Source organism: Chenopodium album, chromosome 21, assembly GCF_948465745.1.
Source record: "Chenopodium album chromosome 21, dcCheAlbu1.1, whole genome shotgun sequence".
Classification (NCBI taxonomy): Eukaryota; Viridiplantae; Streptophyta; class Magnoliopsida; order Caryophyllales; family Amaranthaceae; genus Chenopodium; species Chenopodium album.
Genome location: NC_137854.1, coordinates 37,881,366 through 37,908,993, shown reverse-complemented (window position 1 = coordinate 37,908,993; position 27,628 = coordinate 37,881,366). Strand labels below are relative to the sequence as shown.

Below are 27,628 nucleotides of genomic sequence, written 5' to 3'. Positions count from 1 at the left end.
TCCTTTCGACATCTTGTATGCTACCTTAATTGAATCGACATATTGGGTAATTTTTTTTAATTATATTATTACGGATTATTTTTTTTATATCAATCATTAACTAAGCTAAAAGAGTGCTCTTTCAATCCAACCAAATCTAACCAATTAATTCGAGCCATAATATTTGCTTCCATCCTAATATAGCACAATTCAAACCCAAAAAACAACATAATTACCATTTTTACCAGTAAACAATTATTACAAGGATGAACTCTAACAATATCTTAATATATAAGCAAAAGGCCAAATGTAAGCGCAATTAAATTATTTTTAGATATCCATACTTTAAAAATATGATTGATTGACCACCCATCCTTCCATTTAAAAAACATAAATAAATAAATAAATAAATCATATTAATTATACATCTATACTACTTTCATTTCTAAAAGTTTTTAGACACTTTATATTCGCTTGTTTGTGGAACAATATAACACCTAAATGAGAGTATAAGAAACTTTTTTTGCCACTTTTTTTTATTTAACGTCTCACAAAGTTAATTTATTAAAAGGAGTTTTCTCAGAAATTTTTCTAAATATTACACAATAATGATCAAAATTGTGTATTGACAAAAAGTGTCGCGACTATTAAAAAAGGATATAGAGTTATATGCTACATCTGTTACATATTATTTGCAACGATTAGACATTTTTTCTCCCTATTTTATGTAGTAGATATACTCGTAATAAGTTAATAACATACGGAGTATCCATTATCCAATATCTATATGTAATAATGGGTCCACAAAATACTTTTTTAAAAAAATGATCAATAATACAGTATCAACGAGTGATGAGTGTAACGGCTAAAAAATGGTCACTGAAACTCCAAAGTCCAAACCCCCACATTCCAACCATCAAACTCTGCGCACACTCCATTGTCTCTCAGACAATTAGGAGAGAGAAACACACAAATTAGAGGAGAGAGAGAGAAACCCCAAAACCCAGCTGATCACACAACAACAATCAAGGGCAATTACGTAATTTCCCCCCAACCCCGCGAAAATACTATGCACGGACTCCGAGTCTACAACAACTCCTCCGGCAAGTTTCACGCCGGAAAACAGATTTTTCCGATGACTTCCGGCGAATCTGCGGCGGCATCACAGCGCCTCATCGACGCCATTCTCGCCGGAGATTCGAAGCTCGCTTTTGATCTTCTCTCTGATCCTTTCGTCGACGTTGATTTCGTTGGTACTGTTACGTTGAGGTCTCTGAAGACTGAACTCGTTCCGAATGGTGAGTCGACTCACCGAGTTGTCTCCGAGTTTGAGGAGTTTCGCACTGATGTTACTGCGTTGTTTCTTGCTGCTCACTCTGGGAATCTCATTCTCGTCAATAAATTACTGGTATTTTTTTTTTTTATTACTGTACTTTTTTTTTTCCTGATTTTTTGGCTGGATTAAAGTGGATTTGTGTGTAAAGGTGGAAAAGTTTTGATGTACAAGTTGTAAGTGAACTTTTGGCTTGAATTCGGATTAGTCAGAGTCTAGTTAGCCTCTATATTACAGACCGGGTGGGGTAAAAGTATTAGTCGGAGTCTAATAAGTCTCTGAATTACCCCGAATTACCGAGGTTAAGGTCGAATCTGAATTAGTTGGAGTCTAGTTAGGTTGTGAGTTACCGACCGGGTGGGGTAACTCGAACAAAATTAGAAAACTTTTGAACTGATAACGAAAACTTTAATGCTGTTAATATTGCCAATTCTAGAGGAATTTTGATTTTTATGGCTTTAATTGGAGTTTTGTTTGTACTGTAAAATGATTTTGGTAGATTTTTTTATTTTTGCAGATTTTTTGTGTACGTTGATTTTCGCGGTTTTAATTGGACCTTCAATTTTTGTAGAAATTGGTTTTTGAATTTTTAATGAATACATTTCTGGAAAAATAAATTCGAAAATGTTTGATTTGGTAGTTTTCTTATTTATTGGTTGTAAAAAACTTCGGATTTTTGTCTAAATTTATAAAACTAAAATCAGAACTTTAATTGGTAAATCATTTATGTATTTTTGGATATTACTGCATAAAAATTTGATAATTTTTGTCTATTTATAAAACCTAAATCATAATTTTAATTTGTTAATTTTGGTGATTGTATAAAAACTTGATTTTTCTTCTCCTTCAAACGGCCAATTTGACTTGTAGTAACTCAAAATTTAAGGTCAAATTACCAATTTTAGTAATAGTACTATGAAAATATCCAATATCACTAATTGTATTCCTTAACAAACTAAAATAGAAGAATTTTTGTCTATTGTTTAACTCGATTGGAGGAATAATCTAATCTCTTGCTTTACCCTGAGCTACAAATCATTGGTACTCGCCTACTCCATAGTTGATAGTTATATAATACATGTAGACAAATCATCAGCATTCGTCTACTCGTAGTTATAGAGTACATGTAAGATGTAAGACAAATCATTGGTACTCGCCTACCTGGTACTACATAGTACATGTAGACAAATCATTGATACTCAGTAGTTGAAACACAATTCATGCACAATTTTGCATTTTAGCTTTTATGTGAATCATGTTGAAACAACCTTTTGTCTTAGAATTTACTGTGACTATGTGGTCCATTGGTTGTTGCTGACTTTGCTGTTGTTGTAATTTGGTAAATTTAGTTGAGTTGTGAGTATTTCTGAGGTGGTTAGTTGAAATCTTATGTCGCGCCAATTGTCAAATAGTCGGAAATCAGACTAGGGAACAACTATTTGTGCTGGATCATGGAAGATTGGGATCTAGATCTCGTACGATTTCTTAAAATAAGATCTGAAATTTGGCTGAACTGCAAGTGCTAAACTTATCTAGTTTATTAAACATATGTTTTGTTGCAGACTTGCAGGAAAGAGAATGTGTGTGGGAGTGGATTAAAAAAGGTTGAAAAAAAACACACTATGCTTGAAGTAGTGATGCCATGTTCTTGTTTGATATGCATATATTATAATCACAGTTTTTCACTGATATTGAGATTAAGGGATAAGTATGCCATGTGGGTTAAAATGTTACCCATTTCAAAATTATTACTAGACATAAAATTTCGGAATTTTCGGCGTTACTTCATGTTAACTTGTGGTACGGTGCTAAAAGGAGATTGCCACAAGAAACAGATACTATAAAGTAATTACTATAGTTTATTTAGAATTGTTATTTTTCTTATTTTTGTAGGAAATACTCCGTATCTCTATTGATAGTTCTACATACATTTTTATAAACAAATTCTTGTAAATGATGCTGTGAGTTGTGGAAACATGACAGAGTTTTAAAGCTGATGTAAATAAGAAGCTCTTCCGAGGCTATGCAACAACGGCAGCAGTAAGAAGTGGTCATATCGAAATTCTTGAAGCTCTGTTGAAAGCAAGGGTATGTCAGCCAGCATGTGAGGATGCGTTATTGGAGGCAAGCTATGTGGGACGGCCAAGGCATGCAGAGTTACTCATGGGTTCCAACAATATCAGTTCACAAGTTGCTGTCCATGCCCTAGTCACTGCTTGCAGCAGAGGCTTTCTTGATGTTATTCAGGTGTTAATTAAGGTAATTCCGCCTTAATTTTAAAGGACATTCCTGATTGCATGTGGACTTTGATTTATTTACGTATTAGAGTTTAAGTCGCATTAGGCACTCCCAAAAATAACCAATACTAACTTCCTCAGATTTGGGATTCACCGGTCAATTTTCAAGGCTCTGCTCTTTGTTCTCTTAATCATTCCTGAAAAATATTATATGCTAAATGGTGTTAGATAACTTCTAGTTCTACAATACAACTTAGTTCAAGCCACAGAGGCAGACAGAGCTTATTGAATGACTACTACATAACTTATGTCTGCTTTTGTGATTTCTTCATTTATATATGAATGCAGTGTGGAGTGGACACTAATGCTATTGATCGCATGCTGCTCCTGTCGTCAAAACCATACCTACACCTCAATGTTGACTGCAATGCAATTGTTGCTGCCATAGTTAGCAGACAGAGTTCTGTTGTCGAATTACTGCTAAGGGTGAGTGACCAGTGAAGTACTAACTATACTTTGGATTAATGTAGGTGTATTTGACTTTTTTTTCCAGATTTCCTGTTATACAAATAACAACAATTATTTGCCACAGGAGGGTGTCCGGACAGATACCAAAGCCAGGGTAGGTGCATGGTCGTGGGACCCATCAACAGGAGAGGAGTGCAGAGTGGGTGCTGGACTAGCTGAACCTTATGACATTGCTTGGTGTGCTGTTGAGTACTTTGAAGAAACTGGCAGTATCTTACGCTTGCTCCTTCAGCATCTCTCCCCTAACACACCTCACCTCGGAAGAACCCTTATCTACCATGCCATTCTATGCAACAATGCACGAGCGCTTGATGTGTTGTTGAGTTGTGGCGCAGATGTGGAATTTCCTCTAAAATCAAGTAAAAAATTTGAAATCCGTCCTATACATTTGGGTGCACGCCTTGGGGAAGTGGAAATTCTTTGGCGTCTCATTACTGCAGGCTGCAATATCAACTCTAAGACCAGTGGAGGAGAGACTGCCGTTATGATATGTACTAAATACAAGCACAAGGAGTGTCTTAAAGCACTAGCTTCAGCAGGTGCTGATTTTGGGCTGGTAGATGCAGCTGGTGAGTCTGCAAGCTCCATAGCAGGATCCACGAGGTGGACATTAGGTTTCCAGCAGGTAATCCTTGATGTGATTAGATCTGGGAAAGTAGTTAAATCCAGCAACTCTGCAGTCTTTTCTTCAATCATATTTGTGGTTCAATCCAATGATATTCAAGCATTGAAAATCCTTACAAAACAACCAGATGTTGCTCTTGATGAGCAGGATGAGAATGGGTTTACAGCAGCTATGTTGGCTGCAGCAAGTGGTCAAGTGGAGACTTTCCGCTTGCTTGTCTATGCTGGAGCTGATATATCAGTAAGCAACAAGCGTGGAGAAACAGCTTTAACTTTATCTGAAGCAAGCTGTAACCGAGAAGCTTTTGAGCAGATAATGCTGGATTATGCCCTCAAAAATGAAAGTCATGGGCCTACTAGCTCTTTTGCCTTGCATTGTGCAGCAAGACAAGGGGACTTGGCTTCAGTTCGAAGGCTAACAAGCATGGGATACGATGTCAATGCTTTTGATGGTGATGGGTACACCCCATTGATGTTAGCAGCCAAGGAAGGCTATGGAAGCACATGTCAATTTCTGATCTCTCGAGGTGCAAAATGTGAGACTGAAAATGATAAACATGAGACTGCACTTTCACTGACAAGGAAGAACGGGATAGGGAATGAAGCGGAGCATGTGATACTTGACGAGCTAGCAAGGGTTCTAGTTCTATGTGGTACATGGGTGAAGAAGCACACCAAGGAAGGCAAAGGATCACCACACTGGAAGAAATTGAAGATGATTCGATCAACTGGAGTGCTGTACTGGGGCAAGTCAGGGAAGAGGAATGTGATTTGTCGGGCAGCTGAAGTTGGTCCCAGCATAACATTCCTTGGAAACCGACCAAAGACATACAGCGACAAGCAGTCAGGGCTGTTCCACGTAGTGACCACCAAGAACCAAGAAGTGCACTTTGCTTGCGACGGAGTGGAGGTGGCCAAGTTGTGGGTGAGAGGGATAAAACTGGTTACAAGAGAAGCCATTTTCGGGAAGACAACACTCCGAGCTATATTCAACCAGGAATCTGGGAGTTAGTTAATAAGAAAATACCTTATTCACATGTGTATTGCTAGATGTTAAATATCATGCCTTGTAAGAGATTTATGATGATCAGTTTGTACCCAGCAGGGACAACATTGATCTTCAGTAGTTAACCATTAGAAGTAGAGTTCAGTTAAACTATTACTCGCATTAATATAGTTCTTCGTATAGCTAGCCAATTGAAGATGGAATAATTAAGTGTTTCCAGAAAATGAGAGAGAATAGAGCTAGTTGATAACTTGATATAAACTAGTTAGCATGTTTTCCAACCCTAAGAATAATAAGAAGTTGCACATCAGCACTTTAAAGTGTCGCCGAAGCCCCCTAATTATCAAGACATGATCATTCTAAGGGTCAATTTAATTCACCTAAACTTAGGACAAGAGCAATTTCTGGTAGCAAGTTTTTTTAAATGAGAAAGTTTCCCTTTCTTTGTCACAGCTTTCCCTTTCTAAATTATCATTGTCGGGTTTGAGAAGTTCTCATTATCTTCGGGTTTTTGAGGCATGGATTCTTACCAAGGTTTGCGGTACATAAGCCTTAGCACGTCTTTACTGATGTTTGTTTTACACTAACAACTTTGGCGTATTGGTTAACTTGATATCTTGATCAATTCGTATCCACTAAACTCATACTAAATTTGCCATTATCTTTTTCTGGATTAGATTGGGATTGGGTAAATGATAATATTTCCATCTTTCATTTGAGGCAAACAACATCTTTACACTTTTGGGTTGATGTTAAAACCTGATTCCTGAAATAAACATAGCAGTATTTTCTGTTGCTGTAGGGTTGATGTTACAAAAATCGGCTCATCGGTTCGTGCACCTTGAAGGTTAAGAACATCCCTGCTGTTAATGCACCCGCTTTGTTGCACAGGCTACAGATTAAGCGTCAGGCCAAGACTGAGAACCCTGTCAAACATGCTGCAGGGTGGATCAATGTAAGGACCAAACTACCAAAGTGACTCCTTACATAAAGCAACCAGCAAAGAAAACTACAATAAGGAAGAATAGTAATGGCTTTGATCCGCTTACGGCATTCTTGATGGTTGAAGCTACTATGGGGGCTTGGTGATCTTAGATTCTATTATTCTACTATAGAGTTTGTAAGGATTCTATTGTTTTTTTCCCTTCTTTTATTTGAAAATAAATGCGAAGACTAGAAAGGATGTTTTGACCATGGAACTTAAATAATACCATGTTTTGAACTGAAATTGAGATGATGATGCTAGTTCTTCCTCTATGAATTTATAACTCAATCAAACAAAATTGACATGTAAAACAATTTGATCTATGGATGGCGTTGTTAGAGTAAAGATCGTAATTTACTGGTAGTAAGCTCATAAGACATAGATTCTTGACACTGATAGTAACATGCAATTTACTTGTAAGGGAAAACTACCATAATGAAACTGATACATGAATTCCTGCCCTTGTGACCAAAGAAAGGCAAAAGGGATGAAGAATTACCCTGCATAAATTACACTGGTGAAGAGCTGTACATCTCTTTTTCTATGGAAGACCTCAAAAATGGGAGCTGACAATGAAAAAAAAGAGATACAAATCATACGATTTCTTAAAAGATTGGAAGTCAGTGATCAAAGCAAACTAGATGGCCTTACTTGGCACATTAACGTAGTCATATCCTTGATTAAATGAATAACCTACTCCCGATATCCAGCCAAACACCCAAGTGAGCTAACTAATATGCAATACCCTGTACACAGTAAACAATGTTAAGTACACAAGTGTTCCAACGAAAATCACCACTGATTCGAAAGATACATCTAAGGTTTCTCCCCAAACATGAGCTCTCCATAATCAACTGTCAGTAACAAGAACTGCTCTCTGTATAAATCTCAAAATGATACAATTACATGGTTATGGTGAAGATGAGAATTTATCAGATCAGTAAAAACACGGTCTATAACACGACTAAAACTAATTTCACCTAGCAAATGAAAAATATCTGTGGCAATATAGATAGCTCTTATCCTAAAGCTACTTCTTCACTTTACGAGCAAGGAAACGCTCTCGAGCTGCTTGAATTTTACTATCCCGATCAGCAGGAGACTCAACTTCCTTCACTTCCTTCTTTGACACACCTTGATCTTTCTCTTTAATGCCATCCTCAGGATCAGTGAAGCCCCCACTGAGTTTGTTGATATCAAGCGTCTCAAGCTTCTTTAAGATAGGGGAGATCCATTGCATTTCTACAGTACACACATTCCGCATAAATGGACTAGATGTTGTAATCAACTCCTGGTACACAACATAATTTGGAAGCATTCCATCCTCATCGGGTTGCAACACAGATGATGGATGTACCTGAACAAGCTGAGACTTCAACCCAAGTGTTCGATACCCATTATGGCGAATCATTCTTTCAGCAAGCTGATTAGCATAACCAACACACAATGCCTTCCTCAAGTTTCTGTAATTCAGTTTTCTCTCTCTGGACTGGTGTTTCCCTTGAACCTCTGTAGCACATTTGGCCATCTTCTGCATTAACTGACACAGCTGCCCACGAACATCTTTGACAAAGGACATCCCTCGTATCTGCAATCCATACTCTTTACACCATTCAATATCATAGCCTGTTTCATTCCACAGCTCAAAAATCTGCAGCAGTTGTATATGATCACCCAAACCTCCTCCATCAGGAAGCTTCAAGGAAGTGTGCTTCCGTTTCTTTTCAGACCCTTTAGCAAAACTAGGAAGCAAAGAAGTTTCAGCCGATAACATGGCAGCAATTGTCAAAGCCTGTGACAGACTTCCGTTCTCATTAGCTGCTATTAGAGTCCTAGACAAAGAGGGCTCCAATGGAAGCTCAGCCATGGTTCTTCCAACACTCGTTATCGCTCCATTCTCATCTATTGCATCAATGAGATACAGCTGCCTAAGTGCATCACCTAAAGAAGCATAAGAGGGCGGGTCCAAAAAATCAAACTTGAGAATATCAATGCCAGGGAGGTCCAAAGACTTCAAATACAGGACACTCCCTGCAAGTGAGGTTCTCTGTATCTCAGGCACCGCGGCCTCCATAAAATCATCTTTATACACAATAGATGAATATAACCTATAACATTTCCCGGGGCGTGTCCTCCCAGCACGCCCCGCTCGTTGATTAGCCTGCACTCTACTAATCTGCACAACATCTAATGAATACATCCCAGTTTGAGGATTATACTGTCTTTGCTTAACATAACCAGAATCAATAACATACACAACACCATCAACAGTCAATGAAGTTTCAGCAATATTAGTTGCAACAATAAATCTCCTACAATTACTCGGCGGAGGGCTAAAAACACGAACCTGTAACTCGGGTGGCAACGAACCATGAAGTGGATAGATCACAGCATCCATCACAGAACCTTCCTCTAAGCTCCTAACTCGATCCTCCAGCTTCTGCACCAACTTCTCTATATCCTCCTGACCTGTCATGAAGATCAATATATCCCCTTCAGGCTCCCGAACGTGTATATCGATCGCCTTCTTTAACGCCGCCTCAACAAAACTCTTACTCACTTCATCCGTGTATATCACCTCCACCGGAAACAACTTCCCAGGCACATTAAGCACAGGACACCCATTAAAAAATGCAGAAACTTTCTCCCCTTCAAGAGTTGCCGAAGTAATCAAAACCCTAAAATTCGCCGAATCACGAACACCCACCAATCTTTTCACAAGACCCATCAAAATATCCATATTCAAACTCCTTTCATGAGCTTCATCTAAGATTATCACAGAATATGATCGAAGTTCGGAATCAGATAAACTCTCTCGAAGAAGAACACCGTCAGTTAGGTATTTGATTCGGGTTTTTGTTGAAGTTCGATCTTCAAATCGAATTGCATACCCAACTTCTTCCCCAAGTCGGACCCCCATTTCTTGGGCGACGCGGCGTGCGACGGAGACGGCGGCGACACGGCGAGGTTGAGTGACGCAAATGGTGCCGGAATCGGCGAAACCATGTCGGAAGAGGATTTGGGAAAGTTGGGTACTTTTGCCGGAACCAGTTTCTCCGATTAAGACAGTTACGAGGTTGTTCTTGACTGTTTCAACGATTTTGTCTTCGAATTGAAGAATTGGGAGCTTATCCATTGGAATGGAGTTGCAATGATGGCGGAAATGGCGGTTGCGCCGCCGTTTAGCTGGAGATTATGGCCGGGACTTAAGGGGTGCTGTTCTTATTGCCTAGATAATAAGAACGGCAATCCAAACTATTGTTTACTCTTGTTGTGCACTTGTGCCGTTGCGCGCAACTAGTGCCATTTAGGCGTAACCGCGTAACGGCATAAGTATATAATATATAAGCTAAATGAGCCTAGCTCAAACCACTTAGGTTTGCAGACAACTTATTTATCTTGTTTATACGTTCGTTTGTGTTCATTTAGAAGTCCGTTTAAAAGTTAAGGCTATTATTTTTATGTAAAATTGGCCTCATCATTTTGAAATATTAGTCAAGTGCTCATATATAGGGTCTGTTCTGTTCACCTTATTTTCACTTATTTTAGAAAACAATAAGTTCGGATAAGTTCAGATCAGAGTTAATAAATTCAGATAAGATAAGTTCAGGAATAATAAGTTCAGATAAGTTGTGATAAGGGTTAATCAGGGCTACCCAAGTTCAATTTATAACTAAAATAAGTTCTAATAAGTTCAGATAAGTTGTGATAAGTAAAAATTAGGTGAATAGAACGCACCCTTAGGGTGTGTTCTACTCACCTGATTTTTAGTGATCTGAACTTACCTGAATTTATTAGACCTTATTAAAACTTATTTTAGATGTAATTTGTACTTGGTTAACCCTTATCAAAACTTATTAGACCTGATCTGAACTTATCTAAACTTATTACTCCTGAAATAAGTGAAAATAAGGTGAACAGAACAGACCCTAATTGCCTTAACCAAAACCCATTAATTTCATGTGGGTTTAAATTGAATTGACGAGTGCTTGTGCCACCTTTAGTGATTTTGCGATTTTTGCCGCATCTGATCTGATAACCACATTAAAATTTATAACCACCGATCAATTAAACCATTTATGGATAGAATTGTGGAAAGCTAAACGTCGCCCTCAAATATCTAACTAACGCCCGCAAAATAAACTAAAATTACAAATTTACCCTCTTTTTATCAAAAAAAATTACCCCCTCAATTTGCCCGTCTCTTCATACCACCACCCACCACCACCTCCTCCTCCTCTTTTAACCACCAACTCCTTACCTCCGGTTTCACAATCTAAACAACCATGCTAATGACAAAGGGAAGTCGGTCCCCGACGGAGAAAATGTATATTTTTTTTATTTATTTTCTGAATTCGCGTCAAACGCCTAGATTTTTAGCACGTCCTAGGCTCAAACGCCTAGTTCCTGTGAACAACCGTGTGGTTGTATGAAAAATCTGAGCGTTTGAGGTGAAACGCCTAGTTTTTTAGAATACCCTAGGCCGAACGCAGGGTATTCTTAAAAACTAGGTGTTTCAGCCTAGGGTATTTTAAAAACTAGGCGTTTCCTGGGTTTCGAATTTTTTTTAAAAATTCATCGTGACGTACCGATTCCATACGGTTTGACGAGCTTTCTACGAGCGTCTAAGGTTGTGTTTCTTGTATTTCGTCGTTGTCCAAGAGATCTAACGAAATTGATTTTGCAAAATTTAAAAAAATTGTTTGATTTTAAAACTCACGGTGGTTGGGGTGGTTGTTCGTGAGCATTGGTGGCCGTTGACCACTAGAGAGAACGGTAAAAAGTTTTGTGTACAGTAAAAGTGTGAAATTGAGGTAAAATTAATTATTTTTATAATCGTTATTATAAGGATAAATACGTAATTTTATTTTATTTTGCGGACGTTAGTTAGATATTTGAGGGCGATATTTAACAACCAAATTAAACTTTTATTCAAAAAGGAAAAAAAAAATGAATTAAACTTCAATGACAGTTTCCGAAGTCAAAGTGAGCAAGAGAAGCAATATTGAAGTAGTTTGCTGCTCACTGATGCTCCCAAAAGTCCCAATCGTTCTATCGTATTGAATCAATTCAAGGTTTGAAGCTTTAATTCCCAATTCAATTCCAAGGTTCAACTTTTTTTCTCTCCCCCATTGTTCTTGATTCAGTGAAATGCAGCCTTTTTTAATTATTTTGTTTTGTAATGGGTATGAATGTTTTGATTTTGTTTTTTCAAAGTTTCAATTTTTAATCAAATGTCTGGAATTTATAGATGCTTACTTTCTTTCATCTGACATGCATGAATTTGCTTCAATTTTTATAGCATTAGTTTCATAGTATGTGATGTTTATACTTGTATTTTCTTATGATTTTTCTGGGACTAACTAAATTAATACATACAAGTATCATTTTTATTTCCTATTTAATTGCTGCTTATGTTGGGCATATTTTGGTGTTTGGCTCATTTTATTATAAATGGGTTTGTGAGATAATTGAAATTGAATAGTTGTTCAAATGCTGGTAGAATACTCAAATTGGACAAAATCCAAAAAATTAAAAAAAAAAAAAAAAAGAGGGGAAAAGAGGGGAAAAGAGGGATGTGAATGGTAGAATATTTACAAGAATGGAAATGGGAACCGATAGAAAATTATGCTTGTGTATATTTAAGAATATACTTAGTATATCAGTGTTGAGGGAGGATGGCTACCTACAATCAACCTTCCTAGTTCTAAAATCGTCGAGTTCTGAAGTTCATAATCTGATCTAAGGTGGTGGACTGGTGGTAAGTCTTTTCTGCTTGATTAAAAATGACCTTGGGTTGGCAAGTAGGTAAATCGGATTCCCTAATGTTTGATATTTGGGGTGGGGGGAAAGCGTCGTAAAGGCATTGCTTTCTATTGACCGAAATCACATCCATTATGTTTCCTCTTCCTCCTTGAAATATGGTATATATAGTGTTTTTTGGAAGAAAAATGGAAATGATGTACAATGGAAGGTTTTCTTATATATGCTTCATTCTAGTTCTTGGCTTTTTGATTCTGTTCCCACTTGTTGAAATGTTTCTACTTGGTTAAAGCCTTTGTTCTATATACCTGGTAAATATGGATAGGAAGAAATTGACGGATAGAAGCAATGTGTGACTTAGAAGCAATTCATGAGAATTTTTTTCATTAATGTCAGTGTTTCTTGTTTTTGGTATTATTACATGTTACCGACTTTCTTACTCTAATTTCTATCATCTTAAATGATTGCAGTGCAAATTTCTGAAGGAAATTTACAAATGAAATTGTGTCCTAGAGAAGTTGAGAAACTAGCTCTTCATAATGCTGGTTTCCTTGCGCAAAAGCGTCTTGCTAGTGGTCTTAGGCTCAATTATACTGAAGCTGTGGCTGTCATAGCAACTCAGGTATCACTGCATCTTTATAGACCCATGCCATTCATATTTTTATTTCTGAATTGTTTAATCATCTCTTAACAATTTTTTAATGTAGACTTTGTAATGTTAACTTGATTCAAAATTTGTGGAAGCATGGTTGAGATTAGTTCTTGTATACACATATTTAATATTTTTGTAAAATTCTTTGCACCCCATATAACCCCTTGATTTTGATGGGATTTGGGGCTATCAGCTAATACCTCATACCTAATCCTTTACCAAGTCAAGGAGCTAGGATCTGACTTCCACCTTTATTTATTAGTTCCCTGCCACCTGTTGAAAATAATTTCTCAAGCAATCACCTTCAAATAAAAGGGTAAATGAGTCACTATTATGTATTAACAGCGTCGAAGATTTATCATCTGGTTGAATGTGATTGGTATGTGGCTTAATTTAAAGCCTCAAAGCAAAAAGGTTGATATACTGTAATTGTTCTGTTATATAGATTTTAAGTTTTGTTCGTGTTGGAAACAAGAGTGTGGCAGAACTTATGGACATCGGGAAGCAGCTTCTTGGAAGGTAACTTATACGAAGTAGTTTTATTTATTTATTTTTATTTGGGTCATATCTAGCAAATTGCTCTTCCGGAAAAAAGAAGTTACTTTTCCAGTTTCTCTGATGTCTGTGTCTCCTACTCTCCGGGATCAACCTTCTGATGTGTAAACAATTGTATTATCATGCCGAAATCAATACAAGTCACTTGTTTCATTTCCTTTTGTTTTTATATTCATACCTCCATGTGTTGTTTCACAGCTATTTAGTTATGTGAATGTTTGCACCAAAAAAAAAAATGTAATTGTGTTGCTTGAAGTGGATGTTGATCTGGTGAGGAAAACTCACAAACTCATTGTCATTATCTCTATTGGAACTTTGTTGAAGGAAAGTATTACTCTTGATGATGAGCAATGTCATAAAGAGTGCTCTTCCATCCTGTAGTGGTAGTTGGTGATCTGGAAAAGACTGCTTTGTCGAGGAAGTTTGGGATGCTGTTAAAAAGTTGGATGAAGAATTTTTTTCAGATTAGGTCCATTTAAAAAGTACGTTCTTAAAGTTACCAGATTGTATGAATGATTGTTGGTTAACTTGGTTTCTTTACCTTTGATAAAAATTGTATGGAGTATCTTATAATCTTTTATGCCACTTTTATGATGTGGCTTTTACATGCATAGTTGAGATTAAAACCCAATACTGTAACTAATTGTATGGATGATTGTAGCTTTCTTTACTACCTCCGAAACAGTATGTTCAAACTCAAACAATCAATCTTATTGATAGATCTTTTAATTTGAGATGAGGAAGTAGTAAATTAGAGAGCTTCACTTTGGGAAGCACCTTGATGCGTAACCTTGTCGAGTCCAAAAATGTTCTCTAGAGTCCAAGTTTGAAGATGAAAATTCACGAAATTGGACCATTTTCTCATGTTTTGAAACTCGATGACTGAAACTTGAGTGATGGCAGGGGCTAGGGGAGGCATCCCTATGTCAAATAACATTGTTTGGATCCTTATACGACCACTGCTCGGTCGCATAAAGGGCCTGTGCTAGCATTGAGTTAAAAAAAAGAGACTTGCACGTAACTTACTACATTGGCAGTTTAAAGGCAATGTTGACGGTTCCAACGAACCGAATGGCCTCTCGGGGTCTCGTGGAGTCCATGGGAAGCACCTTGATTTTTTTTTTCGTAGGCCCAAATAAGTCAAAATCAAAAGCTATAATACACGCTTAGAGACCAATTTAGAGAGAATTTTCCAAAAACGAAGTGAATGTGTAAGGTGTGCCCCAATTTTTTTTTTTTTTTTAAAAAATATTTGTTTTGAACCATAAAAGGTATTCCATGAGGTCTATAAAGTTTCGAGGATGAGTTTAGTCTAATATGTGGCTGTTTTGGAATTTTATTGCATTGGTAGTCAAGAGCTGCAGCAGAGCATCCCAGGTGGTAAGCACCTCAATTCCTAATCTTGTCCGATCCGAAAATGTTCTTCTGAGTTCAAAAAGTTTGAAGTCTATAATTCACGAAATTGGACCATTTGGAAGATTTCGGGACTTGGTGTCGAAAAATCAAGTGATGGCTAGGGAGGCATCCCAAGATGTGTCAAGAAGTATCTCGATGCCTAACCTTGCCGAGTCTGAATTTGTTCTCTGGAGTCTAAATTTGAAGACTATAATTCTCAAAATCGGACCATTTTTGGAGATTTCGAAACCGGTATTAAAAACTCAAGTGATAGTAGAGGAGGCATCCCTAGTCAAATAACGTTGTTTGGAACCATATACGACCACTAATCGGTTGCATAAAGAGTTATAACCGGTTATAGTACATCACTCTTTAACATTAGATAATATCTCTTCACATGTAATGAGAAGCTAACCTAAAATTTTTGCTATGACAGGCGACAGGTCCTTCCAGCTGTTGTTCACATTTTGCATACTGTCCAGGTACGTGGCTTTAGTTCTTTATAAACTTTGTGTATTTTGACCGTAAAATGGTCCAGAGTCATGTTGCTGATTAATCCAAGATAAAGTTTCATGGCTTTCAGATTTGTTATTCTGATCTCTCAGGATATTCCTTTCATGGATTCTGACAAGCGTGACAGCTGGTCTTCTTTCATGATAATTTGGGAATCACTTTTGTTTATTAGTTTCTGGACTTTAGAACACAAATTAGTCAAACAAAATTCATTATTTAGGACTCAGAGTCTGTAACTGCTGTTTTGTTTTTTTTTTTTCAAGAACATTACTACATAAATGTATTGCTTTCATTCATGTTTAGGTTGAAGGGACCTTCCCAGATGGGACTAAATTGATCACCGTCCATGATCCTATTGCTAGTGAAAATGGAAACTTAGAGTTAGCTCTTGATGGTTCCTTTCTTCCAGGTTACAATCTGCACGTCATGTTGTTTACGTCACTTTATCTACTGGTTTTCAGCTGCATATTCAGTAGCACCATGATGAAAACTCATTTACTGTGGCAGTGATTAAAACTTTAGCTTTGCAGTTCCATCATTGGACAAATTCCCGGAGTTGGAAGACGATATTGTACCTGGTGAGCTAAGGCCTGGGGTTGGAGACATCTCCCTGAACAATGGCAGGAGAGCAGTAATCCTCAAAGTTGTTAACAACGGAGATAGACCTGTTCAGGTGCACTCCTTAACCATTATAAAGTGCTTCGTAGGAAAGCAACTAAATACAAGTAACTCCTATAACAAGAATAAATCAGTTGTTAGGAGTCTTAGACCCAAGGACACTGTCTCAGCCAATGTAACGAAGGGAAAGCTTTGAAATCCTAATTCTTTTCTTGGCCTATGTTCGGTACTTGAGCCACAGTTGTAAAGTGTGTTTAAGGACAATTTTGGTTTTTTCTTTTCAGTTGACCGTGTATAGCATTCTTAAATTCCTAATTAGTCTTGTACTTGTGTTCAGGTTGGCAGTCACTATCATTTCATTGAGGTGAATCCTTCCTTGATATTTGATCGAAGAAAATCTTATGGCATGCGATTGAATATACCTGCCGGAACAGCAATACGATTTGAGGTTTGACTCTGTTTTTTAAGTGGTTTTTTTTTTTTTTTTTTTGAGGAAAATTTTAAGTGGTTGACTGTTCCCGTTCACAAAAAAAAAAAAAAAAAAAAAAGGGTGGTTGACTGTTACACTATCAAATTCCTTTGCTGAAATGATTTAGTCCTTTATCTGCAAAAATTATGTGCCCAGTGAAGTGTTGAGGCTGTCTATTGTAAAGCCACAAACCTTCCACTCCAAAGGTTGTGTTAATGTGTTATCATTCCAGTATAGTAATATTAATATATTATGCCTTCCTATAGTTCCATTATTAACAATTTGAACTTAGCCAGTCCACTAAACAACAACAAAGCCTTAGTCTCAAAATAATTTGGGGTTTGCTAACATGAAACGTCACAAGATCCAACAAAGAAAAAGGGAATATAACAAGATAACCAGTTGAAAAGTCCTCTATTGTCACTTTTTTTTTCTTTGGTGAAGAGATGAGTCCTCTATTGCCACTCACCCGTCTATAGATTTAGAATTATTGTGTAACTCCTAAATGATATGGAATTGGAATGATCATGCATTTCTTTCAATTTCTCAACCAAACCCAAAATTGACTTTGTTTTAAGAGGTTGCTTATTGATATTCCTGATGTCTGTTATTGTTGAACCTTAAATTTACCTGATTTTCTTCTGTTTGTTTGATTCCTTTTATTTTGCTAGCCAGGGGATCCAAAAAGTGTCACTCTTATAAGTATTGGAGGCAAAAGATGCATTAGAGGGGGGAACAACATTGCTGATGGTCCAGTTGATGATGCCAAAATTAAAACTATAATGGACACTATATATGCTAGAGGATTTGGGCATTCAGATGAAGACAATGCCAGGTCAATAATTACTGCGTACTGTATTAATGTCTAGACACGTGAGTGTCGTAGCTTGAATTCTTTATAGACCCCACTCCTAATTGGTTTGCAGTGAAGGAGTCACTGGAGAAGATTCGAATTTCACTAAAATTATGTCTCGTGAGGCTTATGCAAACATGTATGGCCCTACAACTGGTGATAAAATCCGGCTTGGTGACACTGATTTGTTCGCAGAAATAGAAAGGGATCTTGCAGTTTATGGTGATGAATGTGTTTTTGGAGGCGGGAAAGTTCTCAGGGATGGAATGGGTCAGGCTTCTGGGTACCCGTCAGCTGTCTGTCTGGACACTGTTATCACTAATGCCACGATCATTGATTATACTGGAATATTTAAGGCAGATATTGGTATTAAGGGTGGTAACATTATTGCCCTCGGAAAAGCGGGTAATCCAGATACAATGGAAGGTGTATCAGCCAACATGATCATTGGGGTAACAATAATCATTAGTTGTTTGCTACTTTTACTAATTAGTGTACATAATGCATTTGAGTTTTTTACTATCAAATGTATCAGGTCAATACAGAGGTGATAGCTGGAGAAGGAATGATTGTTACAGCAGGGGCTATAGACTGCCATGTGCACTTCATATGTCCTCAATTGGCTTCTGAAGCAATATCCAGTGGTGAGTATCTAATTCTCCTGTACTCTGTGTGAGCTGCTGCAAACATTAAAAAAAAGGCTGTAGTTGTTCCATGGTTTTAAATAAAATGATGTAATGCTCATGAATACACTGAAGTCGAAATTATTTTGGATTCTGGATCATCTTCAACTTGTTTGTCAAACATATATTGTCGTTCCTTTTTCCTGTTAAACTTGTATTGCTTTTGTAGGAATTACTACTTTGGTAGGAGGTGGAACTGGACCTTCTTTTGGGACACGCGCAACTACCTGCACACCTGCACCTTCACACATGAAATTTATGTTGAAATCCACTGATGATATTCCATTGAACTTTGGTTTCACTGGTAAGGTAGGCTTACATCATTGTTTTGTATAGAATTTTAAGCTTGTTCTCTTGGGTGCTGGGAAGTGGCATGAATACGCATAATTTATCCTTTGTACTCCCTCTGTCCCTATAAGATTGCCCCAAACCTTTAACTTCACTTTTTTAAGAAGCAAAGCCAGATTTGTGCACATGGGGGGGACACCATTATTGTTGATGAAAGATAGATGGAGAGAGCAAGTTGGGTTGCAAGTGGGAAAATTTACCAGATAGGTTTTGGGGCGATCTTTAAGGGGCAGAGGGTGTATTTGCCATTTTGTTCGCCTGTAAAAATTCTTAGGTATTCAGTCTCTGATTGAAACATTAACTCTTATAACTACTTTTCTTGAATGTCACTAGGGTAATAGTTCTAGGCCAGAAGGGCTTCCTGAAATAATAGTTGCTGGAGCAATGGGACTAAAGCTTCATGAGGATTGGGGAACGACTCCTGCTGCAATAGATAGTTGTCTTAATGTTGCAGAAGAATATGATATTCAGGTACTACTCCGTAGCATTTATGTCAAGAATATGGTACATGGATTAATATCCAAATGGTTATTGCCCCAAATATCATTGATGTTTTTTTTCTGTAGACCTGGCATATTTATTTTTGTACGACTTGTTCTTGTGTAATAATTTCTTAAGAGCCATGTTTTGCTATATAAGTCCTGTGTACAGGTTCATTCTAAAATGGGAGATTATATAAAATGCCCCGAGTTTAGGGTGTTTTCTCAGATTTACCCTAACTCATTAGAAATTCCCGAAGTACCAAAAATTGCTCCCAAACTAATCTTATTCTTACGGGTTTTTGGCGGTGAATATACCCTCTCTTTGTCTCTTATCTATCTCCTCTTTGAAATTTGAATCCCTCCCTCCTTAATATGGATATATAAATATTCATATTTTGATGCTTATTCTGTACTTTTATTATTATTTCAGTACCTATTGGTTTGGAAATTGAAGCAAACTAGAAGTTTAATACCTGCGACTGAGACTTGCTGGCTTGCTGCACTAATACTCAGTTTTTAGATTTTGTTTTTTTTTTTTAAAAAAAAAATTTTCAGTCTTAATTAAGCATACTATGCAGTTCTTACTATGGGCTTGAATTTTCTCTTTTGTCCCATTGCCAGGTCAATATCCACACGGACACATTAAATGAATCTGGATTTGTTGAGCACACGATTGATGCATTTAAAGGAAGAACGATTCATACATACCACAGGTGTGAATTGTGGTTATATTTCATCTATATCTATGATGAAACTCGATTTGTGAAGTACACAGAAATATTAACTTGAAACTATCTGCATGTATCTGTTCATGGTATTGCTTGAGCAGTGAAGGTGCAGGTGGTGGTCATGCTCCTGATATCATCAAAGTCTGTGGAGTTAAAAATGTTCTTCCATCTTCAACTAATCCTACTAAACCTTTCACGTCGAATACAGTAGACGAGCACCTTGACATGCTGGTATGCCTCTTTATCTCCCACTGTCCGTGTGTGTGCGCCTCCATTTCATATATGTTTTTTGCTTTTTCTTCTGTTTTCGTGCAGATGGTCTGCCATCACCTCAACAAGGACATTCCAGAAGATGTGGCTTTTGCTGAATCACGAATCCGTTCTGAAACAATAGCTGCAGAAGATATTCTGCATGACATTGGTGCCATTAGTATCATATCTTCCGACTCACAGGCTATGGGTCGCATTGGAGAGGTTTGTTAATATGACATCATCTACTGTAAAGCAAAGTAAATTTGCCTACTTTATGTGCTCTTCCTTCTCCTTCCTGTCACATTTTTCAATTTTTTTTTTTAATCTTTTGTCATGAAGTGAGGGGTGTGCCACCTGGGGGATATTTTAGGAAAGGAAAATCCCAACAGAGAGTTGATCCCTTGTCTTAGGGGTAAGAATGTGAGTTGCACTTTGTTGTGTGAAATGAATATATTACTTCCACAAGAATCGTTCTTTTTGGGTATAAAAGAACCACTAAATTTCACAAAAAAGGTAAAATTACAAAGTACCAAAGTATCTTTGTCGATCTTCGTTCCTGTTCTCATTGATAAAGATATTAATGATTTATGCAGTATTTTTCTATATTCATATGACCATTTTAGAAAGCTATCCCCAGCACAAGTCCAGGAGAGTCAATGCTGTCAAGAAGCTGTTCTGTTAGATTGATATACCAGTATATCGAGCAGTTGGACTTTCTAGTCTCAGTTATATTCATTTATGCAGGTTATATGTAGGACTTGGCAAACTGCACACAAGATGAAATTACAGAGAGGACCACTGCCGTCAAGTGAAACTGACAATGATAATTTCAGAATTAAACGCTACATAGCAAAATACACCATTAATCCTGCCATAGCTAACGGGTTTTCTAAGTATGTTGGATCGGTTGAGGTGTGTTGCTTAAACCAGCTTGGCATAAAATTTGCATCATCTATAAGTCTCTCCTTGAATATTAATTTTCCCAATTAATTTTATTTATTTATTTATTTTAATTTTTTTACGATTTACTTGGCTCTCATATGCATAGTACGCAAGAAAGGATACATGGAGAGTTCTAAATTTTTTCACTGAATTACTATTCCCTGCAGGTTGGGAAGTTGGCTGATCTTGTTGTGTGGGATCCTGCTTTCTTTGGGGCAAAACCAGAAATAATCATCAAAGGTGGTGAAATTGCATGGGCTAATATGGGTGATGCTAATGCTAGCATACCAACACCAGAGCCGGTAACAATTTTTTTGTCATTGTTTAAAGGAATTATATGCTTACTAGTTCGATGTCTTAGCTATGGTTAATCAAACATCAGAAAATTATGCGTTTAGCATTCACATGATGCTCCCTCCATCCTGATTTCCTTTTATATAAGCTACAATTCTATTTTTGGTTGTCTCATAGCATTAGAAGATTTAGAACATTTTCTAATTACACCATATTAAGTAAAATTTGAACTTTATCGTTTTGTTTTTTTATGATATTATTAAGGCCTTATCTAAGAAATCCATAGGACATGTAAGAAACCCAAATGGTATGTTGGAGATGTATTACTTAAATGAGTTAAGGATAATCATGGATTTTAACTTAGTTCCTTGAAAGTGACTCCCTATCAAATGTGAGTGTTAGAGGGAAGATCTAGTCATGTAGCTTGCGTATTTATTGGCCATACAAGTTGAAACGTACTGAAAATGTCCCCGAGTAGAAGCATCCAGTGTTATGTTATAAAAGGGCATCTAGCCGAGTTCTTATCTATCAAGGCTTTGTTGCAGGTGATCATGAGGCCTATGTTTGGAGCTTTTGGAAAAGCTGGAAGTGCAAATTCGATCGCTTTTGTCAGCAAGGTATACACAATTGATCAAACTCTTGCGGAAAATTAATAGTTAGAAATTTTAGTCATTCGCATTGTGAATCTTTTACATAAAGAAACTGATTTATGAAAATCCAATGGAAAGGTGGGGCTACTCGTCCATGGGAACTATTTAAGATATATTTGTTGGTTTGACCTTAATTCTAAAATTTTCCACAACTTTATCCAGCAAGCAAGCAAAGTCTCATTTTCGGCCATGTATTAAATCTATGATACTATACTTTTCCTGAAATCTTTTGAACTTCCTTTTAAAAGTATTTCGTACTTTGTGTTTTTATGCTTATGGTTCTTGGTCAAAATTGCCAACTTATGAAATGAGACATTTGTGTTGTGGGAGAAGTATCCTAGAGGCCAGAGTTGTCAAAAGGACCTGTCTTTTTTATACTCGAGCAAACTTGACTAAATGATTGCCGCACTGCCCTGCATATTTTCGAAATCTTAAATTGAAAAACTGTAATTTCTTTGTCATTAGAGACATTTTCCTTAAGACCACCACAAGTTTGTTTTATTGATCAACTTGTTTTTCAAAGGGCAGGTCTTACCCTACATCACTGTTTTTAAAAATTTTACTAACTGCTATCCGTTTGTTTTGATATTATGTATGCACCCTCTTATTGTCATCTAATCTCTTATTGTCTTAATATTGAAACATAACTTTCTTTTCAAGTGCAATGAGGTAACACTTTGTGATGTCATATTGTATCTGTGATGTCATATTGTATCTGAAGAAACTAGTTCAAATGAACGGTGAAAATAAAAATGTCCATGACTGTGTACGGATGTGTGTATTGTAAATGCATGTCATTCACACCTATGAATAAACTCATTTAGACCTGCTCAATTCTCCATTAACAGGCAGCTCTAGGCAGGGGAGTAAAGGAACTGTACGGGCTTGACAAGAGGGTAGAAGCAGTGGGTGGCGTAAGGAGTGTTACCAAAGAAGACATGAAACTCAATAATTCCCTGCCAAAGATCACGGTTGACCCTGATACTTACACAGTTACTGCTGATGGCGAGGTGCTCACGTGTTCTCCAGCTTCAGCTATTCCATTGTCACGAAATTACTTTCTATTTTAGGCTTTTATTGGTAAGTTTCTCTTCAATTTACTTAGCTAGGTACGCTTTTTTATTTGGTGTGAAACTTCTTGAAATGATAAACACAACATCCACCTTTCAGTGAATTTTTTCTTTTAAAATTTCAACGGGGCGTATTGGGGTTGTTTTAGCTCAAATTTTAGCAACACGTGAGGATAATGTTCTTTTTCCTTCTTTAGGTCGAAAACTCCACGAAAGAGGCCAGTGAAGAAATGGAAAGTTTTTATGACTGCAGACAGACTACAAGGCACATCTGGTTTAGGAAGAATAATTAACCAATCCTGAGTGACACAATTATTTATTCCAGACGACGTTTGATAAAAAAAAAATTTGATAAATTCAAACTGATTAAACAGACTAGTAGAAGAGTGTTGGTTAGTGATTCTACCAAAATGACCCTAAAAGTTCATGCACCATAGATTACTTCTCTGGTTAATTGGGTGCTCTTCATTCTCTTTTCTTTCTATTACTTGTACAGTTGTACTGAATTCTTTCCGAGGCGGGGCTTAGGGGGATCACCCTCTTTGAATAAGCGATGAATATGTCGTACTAGGATCTTTTGTCAAATGCGTTGTATATGAAGTACAGAATTTGATAAATTTTGTGAGATTTATTTGTACACTATGAGTCTCTTGGACTTGATCTTCTGTATCTCCTCTTACATCGATCACTCTGAAGACACTTCTATTCATCAATTGTTCAGGTCAATATCATGCTGTAGTCATAGGATTTGGACTCTTTTTTTTTTGGGTGTAAAGAGAGCCGCAATGGCTAGTGATGTAGACGGAATTTGCTTGAGTACCACCTCTCAAGACTTTAACCAACTAAACTAGTTGATCATCGACATTTGGACTTATTTGTGAGTATAATACTGGTTATCTTGGCACTTATGTACATGTACTACAAGTTTGAAAGTGAACATCAATGGAAAACCTTCTTTAGTCAATATTACAGATCTGTTGTGCACCATGCCACCATTAAAGGTTAAAAACAGGGACACGAAGGAAAAAAAAAAAAAAGCACATAGCCTATTGATTGACCCAAAAATATTATGACCAATATTGATTGATTTTATAATATTTTGACCTAAATGAATTACACGACCTTATGCTAATCCTTCCCCCGTTCTATTAATATTGTACCAATTGACTTTTTGCACTATTTATTACTCTTGTTTGACCATATAATATGATTCATAAGTTAAGCAAAATATAGTCATACGGGATATTGTTGGATTCTTCTCATAAAATACTTTCACAATATCAACTTTTTATAATTTTTCCTGTTACTCAATTATAGATATTTAGCATATAAAATGTGATTTGGGATACGTAATTTCCTTCTTGTTACAATATTAATAGAACGTTGGAAGTATATTCAAATGATCCTGTTCTGTGTTGGCCTGATCAACTGCCAGAATGAACTAAGTATGAGGCCTTGACTAGGTCATAAATGTGTTATTCCCTTTCTCCATTTGTAATTTATATTGTCTTTTTAGCTCTTTTAGACCCAGATAAAAAAATTCCGAACTTTACCAAAATCAAAGGATATATTTTTTGCCAACGTCTTTTTTTTTTTTTTTTTTTTGTTTTGTTTTTTCTGCATCTTATTTAATGAATCTTATTAATTAGTAATTAAGACGTACCCAATTATTTGAAAGGAGCAACGAATTCACGTTGCAAATTCAGTTGAGCTAGCTGATTAGTGCGTTCTATTTATTAATTTATGACTTTTTAGCAGAACTACTATGTAATACTTGGCAAGACAAAAAAACCACATGATATGTTTTTATCTTATCCTATCCTATCACTATATTTCATACTATATCAAAAATAACACCTCCCTCCCTTCTTTTTCTTCCCTTAGTTTCATAAACTCAGCTCAAACCCAGCAAAATAGTTGTATGATCCTACGAAAATGTCGCGAATTGTGAACGAAGAATTGAAGATTGCAAGGAGAAGACTTGCAAATGTAGCTAACCATGTTCTTGCAAATGTAGCTAACCATGTTAACCCAGAAATAGTAACACACTCGAAATCCCATCAACTTTATGGTTCTTCCATTTCTTTGTCAGCAACTTCTATGAATGACAACTACCATAAGGTTCATGGTCAGGTTTCGGCTGACCCTGTCGTCTGGAAAGCTGCTACTGATGATTCTGGTAATGATTTCATTGATATTATTTACGAAAAAGCCGTTGGTGAAGCCATTGCTAAGGTGATCACTTCTTACAACTAGTAACTCTTCTGTTAAGAACAGGGGAAAAAAAAAAATCAGAATTTATGCAATGTACTTATTATTTTTTACTGATTCATTTTATTGTTATGAATAAGTGAAAATGTTGAGCTGACAATTCGGGCAAATGGGTCTGTTACTATTCGGGTTGGTTTTAATTATGCTCAAAATATATAAAAAAAAAAAAAATGTTTGTAAAAACATAACAAATTATGAAGATTTTGGTCAAATTAGGTGATCAAGTTGAAGTAGGGTAAGGCTTGACTTTCTCTCAGTAACTTCAGGTCGGGTTGAGCTTGTTAGCTCTACTAAAAAGAATGTAGTATTTTGCACAATATGATTCAGTTACATGTTAACTAGTATTATCTGATAATATAGTGAATGATCTTTTTTGGTTTTGTTGTTGGTGAATAGATTACGATAAATAGGCCAGAAAGAAGAAATGCTTTTAGGCCGGAAACAATTAAGGAGCTGATTCGAGCATTTGATGATGCAAGAGATGATAGTTCAATTGGTGTTATCATTCTAACTGGCAAGGTGATTAACTCAGCTTCTTTTTCGTCAATTATATCATCTTCAATTCTTTGTTGATTTTTGGATTCTCACTGTTTCCCTTGGCTTATTGAAATGTATGAAGGAGTGTTAATCATGACATGTGTATGCAAGCTGTATTTTTGTTGATTACATGTTTTTTGATTTGGCTCTAGTGAAATGTGATACATAACTGACCCAACCCGAAATAACCAGAAACTAGATAACTTTGCCAATATGAGCATTAGCAATTTAGCTGAATTTATATACTGAACATGCTAGGGCAGTTATGCATACAGAAGTGTAGTTACAGAGTAATTTGGTTTTAGGTAGTTGAATTTAAGTGCAGAATTCAGCGCGTTACAGGTTGAGTATACTAAGGTGCTTTGTTCTTGCAGTTGTTTGGTTGTAGTTTTATGAAAGTGTTCTTCTGCAGGGGACCAAGGCATTTTGCAGTGGCGGAGATCAGGGAATAAGAGGCAAGGATGGCTATATCGACTCAAAAAACATTGGCCGTCTTAATGTTTTGGACTTGCAGGTGTATATTTATCTTTGATCTCTCCTAAATTCAACCCATTAAGTTTGCATCTTTAACTCACTTTTTGTACTCATCTTCAAGTAGGTCCAAATAAGGCGGCTTCCAAAACCAGTTATAGCAATGGTATTTTACTATGTTCATTTTCCATCTTGCTGATCTATGAGATTTGTCTAGCTTAACTACTTATTTTATGTCTATATATATAATTGCGTGATTTTTTTTTCAGGTTGCTGGTTATGCTGTTGGAGGAGGACATATTCTGCACATGGTATGCGATTTAACTATTGCTGCTGATAATGCCATTTTCGGGCAGACAGGTCCAAAGGTTAGCCATTTATTTTTCACTTGTTGAATATGATTTCATGTAAATGAGTTAAATTTTGTTGGTTTGAAGAAGATATCGTAGAATAGTAGCTATTCCTATAACATAAGCTTATCTTCTGGTGGAGTATTGCAGGTAGGCAGTTTTGATGCAGGTTATGGAAGTTCAATCATGTCTCGTTTGGTGAGTATCAAAGCTCAATGATTAATAGCTCTTGAATTGCTCAAGGTTTCTGCAAGAATATTATGCTAAGCAAATGGTGTTTACATGGAATTTGCTCAAGCAGATTGGACCCAAAAAGGCGCGTGAAATGTGGTTTCTTACCAGGTTTTACCCAGCAGCTGAGGCAGAAAGAATGGGACTTGTCAACACAGTTGTACCTGTAAGTAATTTTTTTGTCACTAATGCAGAATTTCACATGAAAAAAAAAATAGGGTTTGACTGTTTGAGGTGCTTAAACGTTGAAGAATTTATATCTTTTCTTGTGTAGTTGGAGAGTTTGGAGCAAGAGACAGTAAAATGGTGTCGCGAGATCTTAAGAAATAGTCCTACAGCAATTCGAGTACTCAAATCAGCTATCAATGCAGTTGATGATGGTCATGCAGGACTCCAGGTAATCTTAAATTCTTAACCATACTATATATCATTAGTGCAATGTATAATAACCTTACTTAATGTGTGTTATTTTGGACTTGAAAAAAGCAAATTGGAGGAGATGCAACACTCTTATTCTATGGAACAGAAGAAGGTAACGAAGGGAAGACAGCATACAATGAAAGAAGACGCCCTGAGTTCTCCAAGTTTCCTCGTCGACCATGATGGAGGCTTGATTTCATTTTCTTCCTAGGAGGACATACATTCCATGGTTTTTTTTGGAATGGTTTTCCTATTGGTTACACGAGTATTGATTGTAATTGTATTTAGAATGAAACTCATTTCATGAAAGCAAGCTCCTTCAATTATTTGACTTGTATGATCTTTGAGACATTATTAATACCAAAACATTCTTGATGCCATTATCAGCT

The 27,628-nt window shown here is 36.6% G+C and overlaps 4 protein-coding genes across 4 annotated transcripts; 3 read left to right on the top strand and 1 right to left on the bottom strand.

The window, feature by feature from the left end:
• Positions 1-863: 863 nt before the first annotated feature.
• LOC145601717 (uncharacterized) lies at positions 864-6,001 on the top strand. Its single transcript, XM_081657782.1, has 4 exons — positions 864-1,387; positions 3,296-3,571; positions 3,898-4,035; positions 4,142-6,001. Exons 1-4 carry the CDS (start codon positions 1,049-1,051, stop codon positions 5,711-5,713), a joined length of 2,325 nt encoding a protein of 774 aa, XP_081513908.1. The 5' UTR covers positions 864-1,048; the 3' UTR covers positions 5,714-6,001.
• A 1,552-nt stretch (positions 6,002-7,553) lies between these two features.
• Positions 7,554-9,979, bottom strand: LOC145601477 (putative pre-mRNA-splicing factor ATP-dependent RNA helicase DEAH4). Its single transcript, XM_081657494.1, has one exon. It carries the CDS (start codon positions 9,826-9,828, stop codon positions 7,723-7,725), a length of 2,106 nt encoding a protein of 701 aa, XP_081513620.1. The 5' UTR covers positions 9,829-9,979; the 3' UTR covers positions 7,554-7,722.
• Positions 9,980-12,922: 2,943 nt separating this feature from the next.
• On the top strand, positions 12,923-23,688 carry LOC145601034 (urease-like). The gene is made up of 19 exons (XM_081656948.1): positions 12,923-13,077; positions 13,553-13,626; positions 15,494-15,539; positions 15,874-15,979; positions 16,101-16,243; positions 16,526-16,636; positions 17,329-17,492; positions 17,584-17,962; positions 18,046-18,154; positions 18,363-18,502; positions 18,875-19,012; positions 19,645-19,736; positions 19,853-19,982; positions 20,067-20,225; positions 20,748-20,915; positions 21,113-21,247; positions 21,785-21,856; positions 22,738-22,969; positions 23,157-23,688. Exons 1-18 carry the CDS (start codon positions 12,952-12,954, stop codon positions 22,957-22,959), a joined length of 2,514 nt encoding a protein of 837 aa, XP_081513074.1. The 5' UTR covers positions 12,923-12,951; the 3' UTR covers positions 22,960-22,969; positions 23,157-23,688.
• Positions 23,689-24,752: 1,064 nt separating this feature from the next.
• Positions 24,753-27,628, top strand: LOC145601538 (1,4-dihydroxy-2-naphthoyl-CoA synthase, peroxisomal-like). The gene is made up of 9 exons (XM_081657576.1): positions 24,753-25,194; positions 25,627-25,749; positions 26,180-26,281; positions 26,366-26,404; positions 26,508-26,606; positions 26,739-26,786; positions 26,890-26,985; positions 27,094-27,216; positions 27,306-27,628. Exons 1-9 carry the CDS (start codon positions 24,895-24,897, stop codon positions 27,420-27,422), a joined length of 1,047 nt encoding a protein of 348 aa, XP_081513702.1. The 5' UTR covers positions 24,753-24,894; the 3' UTR covers positions 27,423-27,628.

Coding starts and splice junctions, on each gene's coding strand:
- LOC145601717 (XM_081657782.1), top strand. CDS start 1,049: ATGCACGGACTCCGAGTCTACAACAACTCCTCCGGCAAGTTTCACGCC. Junction 1,388..3,295: donor TTCTCGTCAATAAATTACTG/GTATTTTTTTTT, acceptor GAAACATGACAG/AGTTTTAAAGCTGATGTAAA. Junction 4,036..4,141: donor TTGTCGAATTACTGCTAAGG/GTGAGTGACCAG, acceptor TATTTGCCACAG/GAGGGTGTCCGGACAGATAC.
- LOC145601477 (XM_081657494.1), bottom strand. CDS start 9,828: ATGGATAAGCTCCCAATTCTTCAATTCGAAGACAAAATCGTTGAAACA.
- LOC145601034 (XM_081656948.1), top strand. CDS start 12,952: ATGAAATTGTGTCCTAGAGAAGTTGAGAAACTAGCTCTTCATAATGCT. Junction 15,540..15,873: donor ACATTTTGCATACTGTCCAG/GTACGTGGCTTT, acceptor ATTCATGTTTAG/GTTGAAGGGACCTTCCCAGA. Junction 21,857..22,737: donor CGATCGCTTTTGTCAGCAAG/GTATACACAATT, acceptor CTCCATTAACAG/GCAGCTCTAGGCAGGGGAGT.
- LOC145601538 (XM_081657576.1), top strand. CDS start 24,895: ATGTCGCGAATTGTGAACGAAGAATTGAAGATTGCAAGGAGAAGACTT. Junction 25,195..25,626: donor TTGGTGAAGCCATTGCTAAG/GTGATCACTTCT, acceptor GTTGGTGAATAG/ATTACGATAAATAGGCCAGA. Junction 26,986..27,093: donor TTGTCAACACAGTTGTACCT/GTAAGTAATTTT, acceptor TTTCTTGTGTAG/TTGGAGAGTTTGGAGCAAGA.